The sequence below is a fragment of the Leptopilina heterotoma genome, unplaced genomic scaffold, assembly GCF_015476425.1.
Source record: "Leptopilina heterotoma isolate Lh14 unplaced genomic scaffold, ASM1547642v1 Lhet_206, whole genome shotgun sequence".
In the NCBI taxonomy this organism is placed as follows: Eukaryota; Metazoa; Arthropoda; class Insecta; order Hymenoptera; family Figitidae; genus Leptopilina; species Leptopilina heterotoma.
This window is the reverse complement of record NW_025110922.1, coordinates 18768-39227: the sequence shown is the minus strand read 5'-3', so window position 1 is coordinate 39227 and position 20460 is coordinate 18768. Positions and strand designations below refer to the sequence as shown.

The window sequence follows — 20460 nt, the reverse complement described above, 5'->3', positions numbered from 1 at the left end:
TTTATTTTGGCAGTTGGCCATTCAGACAATTCGCCCACACAAGCAAAAAAACATTCTCTCAAAATTCTCAAAGTTATAATTTCAATAAAAGTTGTTTTCAGTCTCTCATTAATTGTCTTATTAATTATGTAGAATAATATTAATAACAACAGTAGTAATAATAATAATAAAAAGAATAATAATAATAAGAGTAATATTAATTTATAAATATATTCTTTCTGATTTCAAAACAAACAAGTAATTCGATAATAGACTCCCTGTGAAAAGTCAGGTTTAGTATTGTCACGCATAACCGGTTGCCTTTCACCAGGCGCAATTTTCAATCCAATCTAATTAAATTGCAAAATAAAACTTTAAACCCAATGTTTACGAACACTGAATGTGATTAAATCAAATAACTCAATAATTATTCTGGAAAGTAGAAAATTTCTTTTAGAAATCAAATTTATTTGTGAAAATAGGTCAACTTTTTCAGTTCCAGATTCAAATAGACCGCGCCGTTTAGAAATTGGCAACACTGCACGCTCTCTTCCCCCACTCTTCAAATCCCGCCACGCCAAAGCAGAACGCGGTCAAAGACGCCATTTTACATTTGGAGAAGTATTCCGTGATAATTTACAAGGAGAAATAAAACGTAATTACGTCAAAGTATTGCAATATTCTTTTTCAGTTTCCTGTAAAAGTCAATCAATTAATGGTGCTTTAATAATCGATCGTATTAATTTGTGAAGTTTTTTTTCTATTAGCGGTGATAACGTATCGAATAAAAATTGTGAATAGTCGGAGAAGACGCCTGGTGCCATTGTGCCCTGAGGTAACAGATTTCTTTTTTAAAATAAATTATTTTTTGTTATTATTTTCCAATAGTGGGTGTTTGGATTATATGACTAGAAACTCTTTTTTTGATTGTGTGTCTCGGGAATTTTATTCGTCTTCTTTTTGTATGAAAGTAATTGTGAAAGCATTAGTTGAAATTTGACATTTTTTTACATTATTGCTTCGCCATTGCGGTCCGATAGTCAGTCGAAAATGTGGCTTCGTATATATGTAGGATCAATAAATTTGTCTTGTATATACATGTAGAAGGTTGTATACAGTCATAGTAGAGAATTTTTGTCGTTAACCTTATCTTTACGGTTAAGTGCTGATCTTGAGGATCATTTTTCATTATCAATGACGTTTTGAAAAAAGAATAGTTAAAGCGAGGAATTAGCAAGGACTTTTTTAAACTTAAATTTTCTATTCAACGAAAATGTAATATTTAGTGGTTTATAACTTTTGGAGTAATAGAAATCGATATTCAATGATTATAACGATTGTAACACTGGGTCAGGTAAAAAAGTGATTATCAGTTTCTGATAAAAAAAACTGTAATAGTTATAAAACAAGGTTGAGTGGAATGTTTAGACGAGAATGGTTTTATTTTGCAATTATCTGTTTTTACCGATTGTTTTTTTATCCTTTGGCAAAAATTACAATACTTGAAGTATGAATATCAAAGAGAACTTCTTTATTGTAATAATATGTCCCGGAAGTTCTGAACGTTCAACGTTGTCACAGGTCAGGGAAATCAGAGGAAAGTCTGAGAAAATAGAATTGGTCAGGAAAATCAAGGGAAAGTCAGTGAATTTTATTAAAAGTACAGGAAAAAATTTAATTTTTATAGAATCCATAACAAAGTTCTGAATTTTTGTGTCTTGAAAATTTTGGAATTATCAAGAATTTTAATACAAAACTTTAAATTTCTTCTATTTTGGACAATAATTTATTGTAAATTATTTAATTCTTAAAGAACTGTCAACAAATTATTACTTAAAAATTATTCAATAAATAAATTTACTTAAAAATTTCAAAATTAATTGAATATTATAAAATTCTTTGCAGAAATTCAATTCTGTTCAAAAATTTAAAAAAAAACTCGTCAAAAATTCAATTATATTTATAAATAAGAAAATTCTTGTCCAAAATTAAATTATTTTCAAGAATTTTAATAAAATTCCTGGCAAAATTTCAATTATTTTTAAAATTTTCACCGGAATTTAATTATTTTCATAAATAATTAAATTCTTCGCAGAAATTCAATTCTGTTCAAAAATTTAAAAGAATTCTCGTCAAAAATTCAATTATCTTTATAAATAATCAAATTCTTTTCCGAAATTCAATTATTTGAAAAAGTTTTAGTAAAATTACTGGCAAAATTTCAATTATTTTTTTAAATTTCACAGGAATTCAATTATTTACAAATTTTTTTTTATAAATTTTTTCACACTAATTCAATTATTTTCATAAATAAAATTATTTTTTACAGAGATTCAATTATTTTTACAAATAATGAATTTCTTCGTTAAAATTTAAATATTTTCAATAATTTTAATTCAATTCTTTAAAATTTTCATAAAATTCTTCAAAAAAATTCGATTATTTTCAAATATTTTAAGAAAATTTTTCCTAGGAATTTAATTATTTTCATAAATAATACAATTTTTCCAAAAAAATCGAATCTGTTCAAAAATTAAAAAGAATTCTCGTCAAAAATTCAGTTATATTTATAAATAATAAAATTCTTTTTCAAAATTCAATTATTTAAAAAAAATGTTAATACAATTCTAATTCAATTATTCTTTAAAATTTTCATAAAATTATTCAAAATTTTTTTATTATTTTCAACTATTTTAATTAAATTTTTATCAAGAATTCATTTATTTTCATAAATAATAAAATTCTTCCCGAAAATTCATTTATTTTCACAAATATTAAAATTCTTCGCTGGATTTCAATTATATTTTTTAATTTAATTGTATGTAATTCAACTATTTTCAAAAATGTTAATAAAATGCTTCGTAAGAATTCAATTATTTTGACAAATAATAAAATTTTTCACAGGAATTCAATTATTTAAAGAAAATATCAAATTCTTCGCAGAATTTTAATTATTTTTAATTCAATTTTAAGTGGATTTTTTTACTACTTTAAATAAATTCATTAAAAGATATGATTTTAAAAAATTTTATTAAAATTCTTCGAAAAAAGTAAATTGTTTTCAAAAATGTTAATAAAATTCTTTATATGAGTTTTTTTTATATTCGTTTTCAAATAATTGTCTTCTCGTAGAATTTTCTAATAAATATTGATTTAAAAATTAATTTCAGTTAAAATTTTAGATAATAATTGAATATTAACAGAATTGTAGCACAAATTTTTAGTAATAATTGAATTTTAAAATGGTTTCAAATTAAAATCTTTTAATATTTTAATTTTTTATACTATTAACAACTAACAATTCTCAATTATGTAGAATTAATTTTTTTTGAAAGTTCTAGAAAGTAATAAATGAATTTAAATTTCAAAATTATGAAAAAGTTATGGTAACAATATTCTTATAATATTAAATAATTAATTTATCACTCGATAATCTTTAATTATTAGAAAACATGAAGAAATCGATGTCAGCGATTTCTTTATGTTTTACAATAATATTAAAAAAAAGTCAAAATTTTGTCTGGAGATTAAAAAAAAATAAGGAAAAAACAAAAATAAATTTTTGTGTCAACCCTGATAATATTTTTAAACTGTTAAATATTTCCTTTTATTTGAACGTTCAAAACTTGTGGATAAGATGTGAAAACTGGAACTAACAATGAATTTTTTTTCTAGGTTTCGTGACATATGATCAAACAAGATGTACGGCAACAATATTGATCCCTGGGAACCAGGTTACGGTCCAGAGAGAAGGACACATAATTCAGAGTATAATGATTATCGCAATGAATATGGAAATAATCGATCACCCGAATATATAGAGCATCGTGACATTGATCACAGAGATCGCGATCATCGTAGTCCAGACTATAGGAGTCATCGGAGTCGTGACAGAGACCGTGAACGTGAACGCTCCCGTGACCGACGTGACAGAAGCCGAGAGGATCGTGATCGTAGTTATCGAGACAGAGACGACAGATACACATCGCGACAAAGGGATCGCGGCGATTCAGTTGAGAGGGAACGAGATCGTGATCGTGACCGTGATCGAGATCGTGAACGTTCACGCAGAGACAGGGATCGCGATAGGGAGAGGGATCGTCGGGGTAAAAGGGATGATCGAGATCGTGATCGTGACGATGAGCATGGTCGTGAACAAACTGACTATGAGCATGATCATCGTGCCTATGGGTCATCGTTGGAGGGCGTTCACTACAAATCGCAATCTCCCAACAACACCATTATGATTCGTGGTCTCGCTCAACATATTACTGAAAATGACGTAGGTTGTCAACTTAAAATGGCCCCAATAACTTTGAGGCCAAGCGTGAGTTTGCGTACGGATGTCTAAAATCTGTATTATCACTATACTTGAATGTGTGTATCACAGGTGCGGCAAGACATCCTCAACTGTGGTCTCATGCCCAAGGACATCAGGCTCATCAGGAAAAAGGATACAGGTAAATATCTTCATTTACACTTTCCACCTTAATTGTTCTTTTTTTCATCGGCATCATTTACCGTTTCTTTTCCTCTTGAAATATCATCGTGTTCATTTGTCCGTGCGTATATTTCTAAATTTTAAAAACTAATCCTGTACTCTTTAACATGAATGTATCGTCAAACATACATTACATGTTCTCAGGTAAGTTTATCGTACAGGGTAAGTTTATCCAATATTTGTATTCCAAACTTTTTACTGTAAAGATGTTTTCTTTTTAGAGAATTTTTTCTAACATTCAGGCCTCGGATTTTGTGACTTTTTTTTAGACTATTTTCCAAAAATGTGACTTCTTTTCGACTTATTTTAAAAAATTGCGACTTTTTCGACTTTCCTTCCAAATACTACAACAAAATACCACATTTTTAGTATAAATTGCAAATTATTTCGATTTTTCTAGTGTGGAAAATAATTATAGACAAATCTTTCAAAAATTATTTTTGTATAATTTTTCTAATTAGATTTTCAAAATATCAGGCTTTGCACTCATATACTAAAACCTGCTTCAATTATTTTCATAAAAATAACAAAACTCATCGAAGAATTTAAATTATTTTTAATACTATGTAAAATTAATTAATCGAAACATTCAATTATTTTCACAAATAAAGTTTTGCACAAGAATTCAATTATTTTAAAATAAAATGTTCATAATATTTATTATATTTCTAAAAAATTAATTATTTAAAACAATGTTTATAAAATTTTGCACATAAATTCAATTCCTATTAAACATTTTAATAACATTTTTCGCAATAATTCAATTCTTCTCATAAATAATAAAATTCTTCTCAGGAATTCAATTATTTTTGAAAATTTTAATAAAATTCTTTGCAACTGTTCAATTATTTTCATAAAAAAAAAAATTCATCGCCAGATTTCTATTATTTTTAATACAATTTTACAGGAATTGCTCAAAAAATGTAATTATTCTTAAAAATTTGATTTCAATTCCTCGAAAAAGTCAATTATTTAAAAAAAGGTTTTTTTTAAAATTCTTTGGAAGAATTCAATTATTTACAAAAATATTAAAATTTTTCACAGGAATTCAATTATTTTCAAATATTTTACTAAAATTGTTCAAAAGAAATCAATTATTTTAAATAGAATTTTAATTATATTTTTTTGAAGTAATTCAATTATTCTTTCAGATTTTAATAAAATTCTTCCCAAGAATTCAATTATATCGATAAATAACAAAATTATTCCCGAAAATTCAATTATTTTGAGGCATTTTTAGAAATTTCTTTGCAAAATTCAATTATTTTTATAAATAACAATATTCATCACAAGAATTCAATTATTTTTAAAAGTAATGAATTTTTTCTTGGAAATTCAATTATTTTAAAAAATTCTAATAAAATCGTTCGCAAGAATTCAATTATTTTTATGTATAATAAAATTCTTTTTAGAAATTTTTAAACGAAATTTAATAAAAATCCACACAGACATTAAATTATTCTCAAAAATTTTAATAGACATCTTTGGGGCCGTACACATAATACGTCACGCGATCAGGGGGAGGGGGGGGTCAAGACATTTGTGACGACCTATAGAAAAAATGGCGCTAATATATGGGACAGTGTGTGACATGGGGGGAGGGGGGGTCTAAAATGGTCAAAAATCGCGTGACGTATTATGTGTACGGCCCCTTTGTAAAATTTAATTATTTTTAAAAACTTTTCGCAGTCCAATGATTTTCAATATCTACTATTTTCATAAAATTTCCAAACAGAATTCAATTATTTAAACATTTTTTTTGTAAAAATTTTAATAAAATCCTTCACAAGAATGAAATTATTTTTATAAATATTTAAATTCTTTAATGAATAATAAAATTCGTTGCAGGGATTCAATTTATTAGCAGAATAAAAAAGAAGTAAATATTTTTTTGGTAAAATGTTTTTTTGGTCGTCATGTTTAATTTTTCGATAGCTACTTTTTACTACTTTTTTTAGTTTGAAAGTAACTTTTTGCTACTTTCTTAAAATTAATTATCGAGTGCGAAGTCTGAAATATACAATTAAAAAGATTTGGAATAATTGAAATTTTGTAAAATTTAATTGAAAATAATTGATTTTTTTCAAGTATTATTATTACAATTTTTTAAAATCAACTTTTGAAGAAATTTAATTGCAAATTTTGTGAAAATAAAATTGAATTCTCAAAACAATTTAATGAAAAATCTTCAAGTGTAAATTTATGAAAATGTAAATTAATAAAAACTAGCTTCTATAAAATAATGTGCGATTCCATGGGAGATTTCAGCTTTTTCGGAGTAAGTAAACCAATTGCAATGAAACTTAGGAATTTCAATCTACACATAAAAAGAAACATTTTCATCAAATATTACGTCAAAATATTCAGTAGTTTTTGAGATGTCAAAATTTTGGAAAAATTTTGAAATCGTTATATCTTCTTTCCATCTTAACCAAATCACTTAATTCTTTTTGGAAAAAATTCAGCATAAAAAAACGAAAAATTTTGTTATATTATGTTTATAAAAAATTTTTATAAACAAAAAAGTTATTAAATAATAATTGAATAACTTTTGCACGACTAAACGAAATTGAATGAGGCAAACACTAAACAAATCTTCGCTCTGGTTTTTTTAAGATTCCGAAAAAAACATGGTACATCACGAAACATTTCTATACAATATTTTAATATTTTTGTTCACTTTTAAGCGTAAACATTAGAAGTTTCTGCTACTTTACGTGAAAATTCAGGTGCGCGCGCAGACCTCTCTTTCTAATCATCTACGAATTTCCGGTTTCAGAGAGAGAGGTCTGCGCGCGCACCTGAATTTTCACGTACAGTAGCAGAAACTTCTAATGTTTACGCTTAAAAGTGAACAAAAATATTAAAATATTGTATAGAAATGTTTCGTGATGTACCATGTTTTTTTCGGAATCTTAAAAAAACCAGAGCGAAGATTTGTTTAGTGTTTGCCTCATTCAATTTCGTTTAGTCGTGCGAAAGTTATTCAATTATTATTTAATAACTTTTTTGTTTATAAAAATTTTTTATAAACATAATATAACAAAATTTTTCGTTTTTTTATGCTGAATTTTTTCCAAAAAGAATTAAGTGATTTGGTTAAAATGAAAAGAAGATATAACGATTTCAAAATTTTTCCAAAATTTTGACATTTCAAAAACTACTGAATATTTTGACGTAATATTTGGTGAAAATGTTTCTTTTTATGTGTAGATTGAAATTCCTAAGTTTCATTGCAATTGGTTTACTTACTCCGAAAAAGCTGAAATATCTCATGGAATCGCACTAATATTAAAATTTTTTTTTAAAAAGTAATTCTTAGAATTTTTTTTATTATAAATTTTTAAAATTCTATTATTTTCAATATTTTCAAAAAACATGAAAATTTTTCAGAATAATTTTTATCATTTTGGAGAAAACAATCATTGTGGAAATTTTTAATTAAAATTGTTCAAAAAATTACTTTGTTTTTTTCATAAATTAAACAAAAATTCTTTTAAGAAATTCAATTATTTTCTAAAAATTACATTAGAATATTTTTAAAAAACTAATTCTTAGATTTGTTTTATCATAATTTTTTAAGATTTACTTATCTTCTAACAAAGTAAATTAAATTGTTTTTAAATTTACTTCTTTAGATTCTTATTAAAATTAAATGAAAAATCATGTTTATATTTATAATTAAAATTCTTCAAAAATTTGATTATTTATTTTACATTTTTCAAAAATTCAATTATTGTTAAAAGATTTTGTCAAATTTCAATTATTTTTAAACGATTTTACCAAAATTCAATTGTTTTAAAAAGATTTTGTCTAATTGTTATTATTTTTAAAAGATTTTACCAAAATTCAATTGTTTGGAAATTTTTTATTTGTATATATATAATTGACAGACTATCTTTAAAAAATTATTTAAAAATAATTTTGTTTACAAATATTTTAAGAGTTTCTTTATTATAATTTGTTTAAAATATTATAAATAACAATAACTTTAAAAAAAACGTGGACAATAATTACAGTTGCAAGATAAAATTTTTGTTGCAATACTGAATTAAATAAACGACTTTTTTTGTATCTTTAATCGACTAAAGTGACTTTTTTTGTGTCTTAAAGTCGATCCAAGGCCTGAACATTGGGAATACAAATTTTCTTTTTGAAAATAAATCGGAAATAAGTTTTAGAATACTAATTTTTAGCCAATTGTTAAAAACGTTAAAGTCGATCGTTGAATCGAGAGAGAGATTTTTTTTTAACGTGGCTTAGTACTGCAAAACAAATAGGATTAACCGGGAAAGAAAAACAAGTGCCGAAAAGAAGGAACGCTTCGTTCGAAACTGAATCTGTCAATGGTTGGTGCTGTGATTGCCTGCCCTCTCAGAGTCTCCCAGGCAATAAACGTGGATTAACTTTGGATATGTGTGTATTTGCTCTGTATAGGTGCTTCGCGAGGTTTCGCTTTCGTCGAGTTTAACGCGACTCAGGAGGCCGCACGGTGGATGGAGATGAAACAGGTAGAAAGAAGTTCAATCCAGATACCCAACCGATGCGTTGCACGCGTGCCAACAACGCCCCGTGGCGGCATGGGCACGGTAACGCAGCCCACTGGCCCTTCACAATGGCCATGGCTGTTCACCTATTAAAGGCTACTTCAATATATCATTCCTAATTATTCATTTATCTTCAAATCCCCGCACACATCACACTTGACATTCTTTTTTTTTTTCAATTTTTTCCATTTAGATCAATCTTTTTTTTTTCTTAGAAAAATTTGTTCATGTTTTTTGCTATTTTTAATTGCAACATTACATTTGAAAGAAACAAATTTATTGCTCTCTGTAGGATGGTTCAAAATATTTTTCTGTTTTGATTTCTATGTCTTTTTTTGCAAATTTATTTATGGTGGAAAAAAAATTTGAATAAGGTAGTAACAGGCCTGGAATAGTATGACTTTTTATAAAATTGCTCGAAAAAATTAAATTTTTTTATAAATAAAATTTCTTACTAGAATTTAATTATTTTTAATGGAATTTCAATTAAATTACTTCAAATAATTTAATTATTTTTTTAATTTTTAATAAAATTCCCAAAAAAAATTAATTATTTGCATAAATAAAAGAATCTTATGCAAAAATTCAATTATTTTCATAAATAAGAGAATTTTTTCAGGAATTCAATTATTTTCTAAATTTTCCATAAATAATTCTTCAAAAAAACTCTTTTTTTTTAAAATTTTAATAAAATTCTTCGAAAAAATTCAATTATATATTTTCATAAGTAAGAGAATTCTTCGCAGACAATCAATTATTTTCAAAATTTTCATAAAAAAGTTTTCAAAAAAACTCAATTTTCAAAATATTAATAAAATTCTTTGCAAGATATCAATTATTTTCACAAATAATAAAATTTTCGCAGGAATTCAATTATTTTCTATGTATTTTGTTACATATTTCGGAAAATTTTTTAGAATCATTATTAAAACATTGAAAAAAATAATCACTAAAATAATTTTAATTAAAATTCTTTAGAAAATTAATTTGTTTATTAAAATGTCCAAAAACAAAGTTGTTATTTTTATAGATAATTAAATTTGAAACGGTTCAAAACTAAAATTATAAAAATTGTCATTCCTGTGAAAAAAGTATTTAAATAATTATTTTAAAAAGTTATTACCGTTTTGAATTATTTAATTTAGAAATCAGGGAAAGATCAAAGAAATAGAAAATAAAAAAATTTTAAATACTTGAATTTTTGAAAAGTTTTATTGAAAATAATTGATTATTTTAATTATTTCTATAAAAGTTTTGATAATGAAATTTCAAGGAATTTCCAGAGAAAATTCTGGAAATAATTGAATTCTCAAAAATTGTAATGAAAAATCATCAAATGAAAATTAGCTTCAAAAAATTATATTCAAACATTTTTCGAGAAAAATAATTTATTTTTTGCAAAATTTCATTATATTATTGATTTAAAAATACTTATTTTTTGTGATTTTTAAGAGTTACAGTTACAATTATTATTAAAAAATTCAATTTTTTTATTTAAATAATTGAATTCTTAAAGAACTGCTGGAAAATTATTAAAAATAATTAATTAAAAGAAGAATTTTCGTTAAAAATTCTAGAAAATGATTGAAATTAAAAACAATTGAATTTTAGACGTTTTTAAGTGAACTTTTCTTGTTTTTAATAATTAAATTCTCAAGAAAATGTTGTTAAAATTATTAAAAAATAATTGCTTTAGAAAAGAATTTTAATAAATAATTCTAGAAAATAGTTGAATTTTGGTTAAGTTTTAAAATTAGTTAAATAATTAAATTTCTGAAGGTTTGAAGTTGAAATTTTCTAAATTTTAATTCTCGTGGAAAAATAAAAAACATTTAAATAATTATTGAACGAAACTTTAGAATTTTCAAATAATTGAATTTAGAAGTCAGTAAAAGGTCAGGAAAATAAAAAATTAAATTTTTGTGGCAGCACTGAATAAACTAAATGAAATTGGCATTGATTAAAAATTAACAATTCTTGTTTTGTTTCGTCAAATTTTTTTCCAAACGACAAAAATTGTTTCTCTGCAAAAACGTTATTTGGGAGACTCAGAAATGAATTTAGATTCAACATAAATATTTAAATTCTAAATACAATATACAAAGAGTATGACAGTAAAATAATTAATATTGTTTCGAAAAAAAAAATATTGAACCATCCTATTGTCATGCATTTTCATATCCGCTTTAAAACAAAAAAAATTGCTCTACAACTTTTGTCAGCAATTTATGTTGTATTTAGTTGTAATAGTAAAAAAAAAAAAGAAATACTTTGCGGGGATTGAGAAATTTTTTCTTTTTGTGTTTGCATATGAAATTTTAATAAACATTAAAAATTAAAGATTTCGTAAATTTTGCTACACATTTTTTTAAATCACAAATTATTATTATTATTGATATTTCTATGGGGTTGGTTTTTTCATTTAAAATTTGCTTTACTGTTCGCTTTGAGCAGAAAGCTATGAAGTAGAAAAAATATATATATAAATTCCTCATCGAGATGCAAGAGTATGGGAAAAAATTAGAGATTAAGAATGACACTGGACAGGATAACACTGAAATCATCTGTTTCAGGGAGTGCTGATGCTTCAAGATCAATATCGTGCACTCATGCAGTACAGTATTCCAAAAGACGGCCATGTGGATAAACCACCCACCAAGAATACGCAAGATTGGCATTGCGTTAAAGTGAGTCTTTTCAAAATATGTACTTTAAACAATTAAATTACAGTAAAAAAAAATTTTTTTTTCAATGAGGCTGAAGTCCGCAATGTTTTTAAGTAAGGATTAATTTTTTTTAAGCTCCTTTTTTCTTTTTATTGAGAATTTAAAAAAAATTTAATTATTTTCAAAAATAACTTAATAATAATTTAAATATGCCAATAGTTAAAATAAAAAATTGTTTTTAAAAATTTTAATAAAAATCCTAGAAACGATTCAAATACTTCAAAAATTTTAAGTAAATTTTTCCCAAGTTTTTAAATACTTATTGAATACTTATTTTCACAAATAAGGAGTTTTTTTCGTTGAAATTCAATTATTTTTAATACCTACTATTTTTATAAAATTTTTCAAAAGAATTAAATTATTTTTTAGAAATTTTAATACAATATTCTCCGCAAAAAATTAATTAATTAAAAGCAATTCAAGTATTTTTCATACAATTTTAATTAAATTATTCCAAATAATTCAATTATTCTTTTAAATTTTAATAAAATTCTTCGAAAAATTTTAATTCTTTTCATAAATAAGAGAATTTTTTGCAAGAAATTAATTATTCTCATAAGTAAGAGAATTTTTTTCAAGAATTCAATTATTTACAAAAATAAGAGTTTTTCTCAAGAATTTAATTATTTTCAAAAATAAGAGAATTTTTTGCAAGAATTCAATTATTTTCATAAATAAGAGAATTTTTCGCAGGAATTTAATTATTTTCCTAAACTAGCTCCTCCGACGGCCGCAAGCGGCCGTCTACGGTGCTATTTTTTATATTTCCATTGTCCAAGTCCATTATTTCATTAATAATAATATTCAAATTTTTTCAGTTAATAATTTGCTTATTTATATTTGAAATGTTGACGTTTTTTTTGACAATGCAAAATAAGATTTGTTATGTGTACTTTCTCTTAACAAAAATAAAATTTATATATTCGCGCTCTTTTTAAATAACATACGACTGCAGCGCCACCTTCACATGTACAAACAATTTTAAAAACACCCTTCTATTAAGATTTTACATTCTCATTGCCCATTCTTTACTTCGATACTTTTCGATACATTCGACCTTTCCACTCCATGTCTTTTTTAAGAAAGGATAAGAGAATTTTTTCCAGGGATTTAATTATTTTTATAAATAAGACAATTTTTTTTACGAAATCAATTATCTTCAAAATTTTATATAAAAAATTCTTCAAAAAAACTCAGTTTTTAAAAATATAAGTAAAATTCTTCACAAGAATTCAATTATTTTAACAAATAATAAAATTTCTCACAGGAATTCAATTATTTAAAAAATTTTTAATAAATATCGTTGCAAAAATTCAATTAAATTATCATATCATAAATAATAAAATTCTTCGCAGGATTTCAATTATTTTTAATACAATTTTGAGTGCATTTTTTTACTACTTTAAAATAATTCTTTAAAAGATATGATTTTAAAAAATTTTATTAAAGTTCTTTGAAAAAAGTCAATTGTTTTCAATAATTTTGATAAAATTCTTTATAAGAATTCAATTTTAAGAAAGAATCAATTATTCTATCAATTTTTGTTATTCGCATTATTTTTCAAATGTTTCTCAATTCTGTAGAATTGTTTTTTTTTGTAAATTCTAGAAAATAATAATTGAATTTAAATAATTTAATTATCAGAAAAATTCCTAATAAGAATTGATTTGAAATTGAATTTCTGTTAATATTTTCGATAATAATTTAATATTAACAGAATTATAGCACAAATTTTTAGAAATAATTAAAAATTTTAATATTTCAATTTCAATTGAAATTTTTTCAAATTAAAATCTTTGAATATTTGAATTTTTCATACTATTAACTAATAATTCTTAATTCTGTAGAATTGCTTTTTTTAAATTCTAGAAAGTAATAATTAAATTGAAATTATGAAAACAATTGTGAATGAGTTACAGTAACAATAATTGTTCTTATAATATTAAATAATTAATTTTTCACTGCATCATCTTTAATTATTAGAAAACATGAAGAAATGAACATCGATTTCTTCATGTTTTACAATAATATTAAAAATGTCAAAATTTTTTCTTGAGACCAAGGAAAAATCAGGGAAAAACTAAATTAAATTTGAAAAAAATTAATTAATTTTCCCATTAATTGGAATTTGGAAATTTTGTGAAATTTAATTGAAATAAATTCTATATTTAAAAGAATTTTATTTTTTACTTTAAAAATATTTTTTTAAGCACAATTATATTTTAGAAGAATTTAAATAAAAATTCAGGGTTATGTCAGTAAAATGTCAGGGAAATTGATAAAGTCAATCTTGTGGCCACCCAAATTTAGAATTGAAGTTATCACCAGGATATGAAAATAGTGAATATTTTCGACTGAAATTAGGAAAATACAGAATCAAATTTTAAGTTTTCAATAGATATTTTTTTTTAATTAAAGAAAAATCATTTTCGATTTTTCGTTTTTAAAAACGTTGCGGAGTTTAGCCTGAATTTTGTTTAATGAAGTTTTAAAACAAAAATTTGGGAGAAATTGTTTTCAAATAAAATCAATTAATTCAAATGAAAATCAAATAATTGTCTTTAAGAAATCGAATATAATTTTCCATTCGTTTTTCGTTTCTAATGACGGGAATTAATTTTACAGTGTGGAGCTCATAATTTCAAACGTCGGGAGACGTGCTTCAAGTGCTCGGCATCGAGAGCCGAGAGCGAGGAAGGTGGCGAAGGCAGCGATGAGATCAGCTCTCATCCAACGAATACTGTTCTCCTTCGGGGTTTGGATGTCCTGACAACCGAGGACTCAGTCCTTCAGGCAATGACGAATCTTTCATCGATGCCAATTCGCAGCATTCGAATTGGAAGAGACACACTAACAAATACATCGAGGGGAGTTTGTTACTTGGAAATGGCGAACGTCGTCGACGCAATGTACCTTCATACGGCCCTAACGAAACAGGGATTGGTTGTCGACGGGAGAAATGTTGAGATTACTTATTGCAAACTTCATCAGGTGAATAGTACGAGTCTCTGGAAGCCGAGTGACGCACAAAATCACAGTTACACATTGGACGATGTGGCTAAACTCGCCGAGTACAGTGCAAATTTATATGCAAAAACACCGGCGCAGAAGGCACATTTTCTTCAATATTACACTCAATATTATCAGAATCAAATAACTCAGGGCAGTGCGATTACATTGCCGTCGATGAGTCAGACTGATCGTGTGAATGCTGCGGCAGCTGTTGCACAGTCGGCTATTCAGCAACTTCAGGCCTCGAGAAAATTGGGCGATTCGGATGAGACGAAGGGGAGATCGTCGACGGCAGCTTCTAGTAGTTCTACTTCTGGGAGAGTGCCTTCTACGGATGGCAAGACTTACTGTAAGCTTTTTCACTTGTCAAGAATACTTACTTTTTGATAACGCTACTGCGTTAAAAAGATTAAATTAAAAATAAAAAATAAATTAAAATTTATTTTGAAGTTCGAAGCGTTTTATAATCAAAGAAAATTAAAAGAACTTTCATTGAAAATTTAAGAGAGAAAATTATTTTTCTAGGCAAATTTCTGTAATCTTGTATGAAAACTTTTTTGCAAATTTTCTTTATTCAATATTTCCAAAAGAAACATTTATAAACAAAAAATAAATTTTTATAAATAAATATTATTTTCTTTGTGAAAAATATAAATTTTTTTCTGATTATAAATGTTGTAAATTTAGTAATAATTTAGTCTTTGTATTTTTATTTAATCAAAAATTAGAAAAACAACAATTTGAACTAAGAGGAAATTTTGTTCCAGCTGTTCCTGACATCAGTACGTATCACTATGACGAGTCTTCGGGATATTATTACGATCCAAGTACCGGCTTGTACTACGATCCTAATTCACAATATTACTACAACAGTCATACACAACAATTTCTCTACTGGGATGCTGATTCGATGCAGTATCTACCAGCTAAGGTAAAATTTGATTTTCATTCCTCGATGATATTGTACTTGAAAAATGAGAACAGGTCTCAAATAGTATGAGTTTTGGGCCATTTTTCAAATTATTTAGAAAAAAATACATATGACCATTTTCGACTCTTCTTCCAAATATTGCAACAAAATGCGACTTTTTTTAGAATAAAATACAACTCGTTTCGTTTCATCATCTACAAGTTTTGAATGTTCAAATGAACCAAATATTGTTCATTAAAAATAGTTTCGCTAATATTGATTGTAATAAAATTAAAAACTTAACTTTAACATTTAGTAACTTTATAATTAATTTTCTATATGAGATGAAAAATTATTGTAAACATTTTAATTTGAAGAAGACATAATTTTCCCAAAGTTTTGAACGTTTAAATGAACGAAATTTTTGTTCTGTTTAAATATTTTAAAAATTACTATAAAAAAAGAATAGTTTAAGATAATTAAATTTTCAAAATATGTAATTCAAAAGTTTTTAAATAATTAAATTCTTGAACAATTTTTTTGAAAATAAATGATTATTATAAGAGGCATTCCATTTCAAATCGTTCTACCGACAAAAAACAATCGCAAGGAGAGCGATTTTCTAATAAATATAATTATTTAAAAATTTAATTATTTGTAACATATTATACACTGAATCGAAAGAGAATTTCATGAACTTTATAATGCTATTTTTATTTTTTAAAATTTTTCTCAATTTCGTAGAAAAATTCCTGTTTGAAAGTTTAAACTCTTAATATCTCAAAACACCCCCCCGTCGATTTTTATCAAAATTATATGAAAATAAAGCTTAACTTTTCTAGTTTCCATTCCCGTATAATATATTATGGACATTTAATGGGATTAATAGAAAAAAAATTGTTTAAAAAATGTGTTTTTGAAAAATTTGACAAATGGCACGAAGTTGTTGTCAAATTTTTCAAAAACACATTTTTTAAACAATTTCTTTTCTATTAATCCCATTAAATGTCCATAATATATTATACGGGAATGGAAACTAGAAAAGTTAAGCTTTATTTTCATATAATTTTGATAAAAATCGACGGGGGGGTGTTTTGAGATATTAAGAGTTTAAACTTTCAAACAGGAATTTCTCTACGAAATTGAGAAAAATTTTAAAAAATAAAAATAGCATTATAAAGTTCATGAAATTCTCTTTCGATTCAGTGTATAATATGTTACAAATAATTAAATTTTTAAATAATTATATTTATTAGAAAATCGCTCTCCTTGCGATTGTTTTTTGTCGGTGGAACGATTTGAAATGGAATGCCCCATAAGTATTTAATTAAAATTTTTGACAATCAAATTTTGAAGAATTTTAAATACAAATTTTATTGAAAATAATTGATTATTATAAGGATTTAATTAAAATTTTTGACAATCAAATTCTGAAGAATTTTAAATAAAAATAATCGAATTTTCAAAAATTTGAATGAAAAATTTTCAAATGAAAATTAATTTTATAACATTATATTAATATGTTTTTTGAAAAAAGTAAATTGTTTAATGACATTTTTTAAATCTAATTTTTAGAATTATTAAAATTTTGGAGAAATTTATTATTTTGATAATTTTGTAATCCACATTTTTATTGATATGAATATATTCTAAAAATTTTAATTGCAATGAAAAGTAAAAACAAAATTGAATAATTAACAACTTTATAATTTAATAAAATTTCATTTAATAATTTATTAAAATTCCTGGGAAAATTGATTAGTTTTTTAAATTAGAATATTTAAAATAAACTAATTCTTGGATTTTTTTATCATAACTTTTTAAAATTCAATTTTTTTCCGAAAAGTAAATTAAAATTTTTTAAAAATTCAATTTTCTTCCGAAAAGTAAATTGAAGTTTTTAAAAATTCACTTTTTTGTAGATTTACTATTAAAATTTTGGAGAAATCATGTATTTTCATATTTGTAATTAAAATTCTTCAAAACTTCATTATTTTTTAGAATTTTTTAGAATTTTTTTAATATAGTTTTTTACAAAGTCAATTTTATTATTTTCAATATTTTTGGTTAAAGTTTTTCTATAATTTATCTTAACAAATTAAAAAAGCAGGAAGAGTGTCAGTTACAATTATTATAAAAAATTGAATTTTTCTATTTAAATTCATGAATTCTGGAATAAGTTTCTAAAATTTATTAAAATTAATGAATTTAGAGAAGAATTTCAGTTGAAAATTCTGTATAATAATTGAATATTGGAAGAGTTACAGTAAAAGTTTTCAAAAAAAAAAATTTCGAAATGTCTCAAATTAAAATTTTTAAAAATTTGAATTTTAAGTAATTTTAATTAAAATTAATTGAATTTTTGAAAATATATCATTTAATTAAGAAGCTTTCGAATAATAGAAATTTCGTAAAATTGAATTGAAAACAAATCTGATTTTAGCTAATGAGTAAATTTTATTTTTTAAATAAAATTAAACTCTTGAAGAATTTTCTCAAAATTATGAAAAACAATTGATTTGAAGAAGAAGTTTCATTAAGAATTGTAGAAAAGTATTAAAGGTTGAAAGTGATACAGTTGTAATTTTTAGAAGTAAAATTAAATTTCAAAAGTTTTTAAATAAAAATTTTGTAATATTTTATTTCCTGTGAAAAAGTAAGTATTTACATATTTATCTAACAAAATTATAGGAATTTTGAATCTTCCTGAGGTTTCACTGATTTCTTAATTCAATTATTGAATTTAGAAATCAGTGAAAAGGAAGATTTTAAAGTAAATTCAAAACTTGAATAATTTTTGCTAGATAAATATTTAAATACTTATTTTTTGACAGGAAATAAAATTTAAAAAATTTAAATTTCTTCTGAAATTTAATTACTTCTAAAAATTACAACTATATTCGAAGCCTGTGAGAATAAAAATCTCCAGATTAGAAAGATTTAATGGACCCAAGGTCTTGATGATATTTTATCAGTTTTCTGATGCAATGCATTTTAATAAATTTACAGACATCACCGACTCAAATTGGACCAGCTGTAACTCCATCGACAGTTGTGATTGGAGCAGAGCCAACGACAAATCCAAATGCATCGCAAGATTTACTGAAAGATGATGAGAGTAAAAAGAAGGAAACAAAACAAGATAAAGTGAAGGTCGCAAAGAAGATAGCAAAGGATATGGAGCGCTGGGCAAAGACATTGAATCAAAAGAAAGAAAATGCGAAAAGTAATTGGAGTTCGGAGTACGTGGGACCGGATGGACAACAAGGTTCCGGCAGTGGTGCTGCAGATGCTGGTTATGCAATTCTAGAGAAGAAGAATTTATCCACCGTTTATCTCGATGAGGAGGAGCAAGCGAAGAATAATGGACTTGTCGCCGCTTACGGTGGCGGTAGTGACACCGAGGAGGAAATCGAAGACGTTCAACAGGAAGATAAACAGCACACCGATTGGATTAAAATTGCCTGCCTACTTTGCAAACGTCAATTTCCCAGTAAAGAAGGTTTGGTGCGACATCAACAATTGTCAGAGCTTCACAAACAAAATCTCGAGCAATGGTACAAAGTTCGTGGCCTAGATCCAAATGATCCTCAGCAGAGAAATAATAAATATCGCGACAGGGCAAAGGAGAGAAGGGCAAAATACGGCGAACCAGAACCACCGCAACCGAATAAATTGAAGGAGAAATTTTTGAAAACGAGAGTAGAGGAAATTAGTGTTTCCTACGAGGAGCCAACGCGAGCTGGAATTGGATCGGATAATGTTGGTAATAAATTGTTGCAAAAAATGGGTTGGAGCGAAGGAATGGGTTTGGGAAAATCAAATCAGGGAAGAACAAGTATTATTGAAACGGAGCGTCGAGTACCTACTGCTGGATTAGGAGCGAAAAGTTCTTCCTACAATGCCTTGCCTGGTGACACATACAAGGATTGCGTCAAAAAAATGATGTACGCTCGCTATCAAGAATTATCCGATACGTAAGATTTTCTTTTCTTTTTTTGGAATTTGCAATTTTATATTCCTTCAACAAGCATCTGATCAACAATTTTCTATCCTTGTATATCTATAGATTGAAAATGGATTTTATCCAGCAAAAAAATTGATTTTATTTTACACATTTTTTTCGATTTATCAAATATGTTTCATAGGGAAAATGTTTTAAAGATGCCTGGATATACATCATTGCTTCTAAAATCAAATTATGTTGCGAAATCATTCTAAACGAGCATGTACAGTATTTCAAAAATCGTCAGGTAAATGTAATTATAAAGTATATTTACTTTGATATTTTTTTGTTTTTAGAGTAAGTTTCAAAACTCCAAATAATGTCATAAACACAGTGTACATAGAATTATTTTCTTTTTTTTGGCGTATAATTTTTTTTATGTAAATTTAAGAAATCAATTGTTGGATATGTAATTTTTTTGTTCTCACTTAATATGAATTTAAGAATACTTTGTATTATTTGAAGAAATATGCGCAGGTTTTCACATATAGTCTTTTACATACTATTTTGAAGCTGTATAATTTTTTGAATATTTTTTTATTACGAAATTTGCGAACTATTGTTAGTTTGCAATGTATGTTAAAGCGGCCATTGCAAAAGTGTAAATTCACTTTCTTCTTTTTTAATCGGGGCTGAATTTATGTAATTGAGTGATGGGAAGCATCAAATAAAATGTTAAAGCCAATGAAAATTTGTTGACTTTGAGTGTTAATTTTCCTTTAAAATTAGATTTGGTCTCGTTTCTTGGCTTATAAATTTGGAACATTTTCTCAAATTTT

The 20460-nt window shown here is 25.2% G+C and overlaps 1 protein-coding gene across 1 annotated transcript; it reads left to right on the top strand.

The window, feature by feature from the left end:
- The first annotated feature begins 563 nt into the window (after window positions 1-563).
- LOC122501239 (RNA-binding protein 5-like) lies at window positions 564-20372 on the top strand. Its single transcript, XM_043610561.1, has 8 exons — window positions 564-814; window positions 3655-4261; window positions 4370-4439; window positions 8918-8991; window positions 11601-11714; window positions 14379-15114; window positions 15533-15696; window positions 18685-20372. Exons 2-8 carry the CDS (start codon window positions 3680-3682, stop codon window positions 19654-19656), a joined length of 2712 nt encoding a protein of 903 aa, XP_043466496.1. The 5' UTR covers window positions 564-814; window positions 3655-3679; the 3' UTR covers window positions 19657-20372.
- Window positions 20373-20460: the final 88 nt, after the last annotated feature.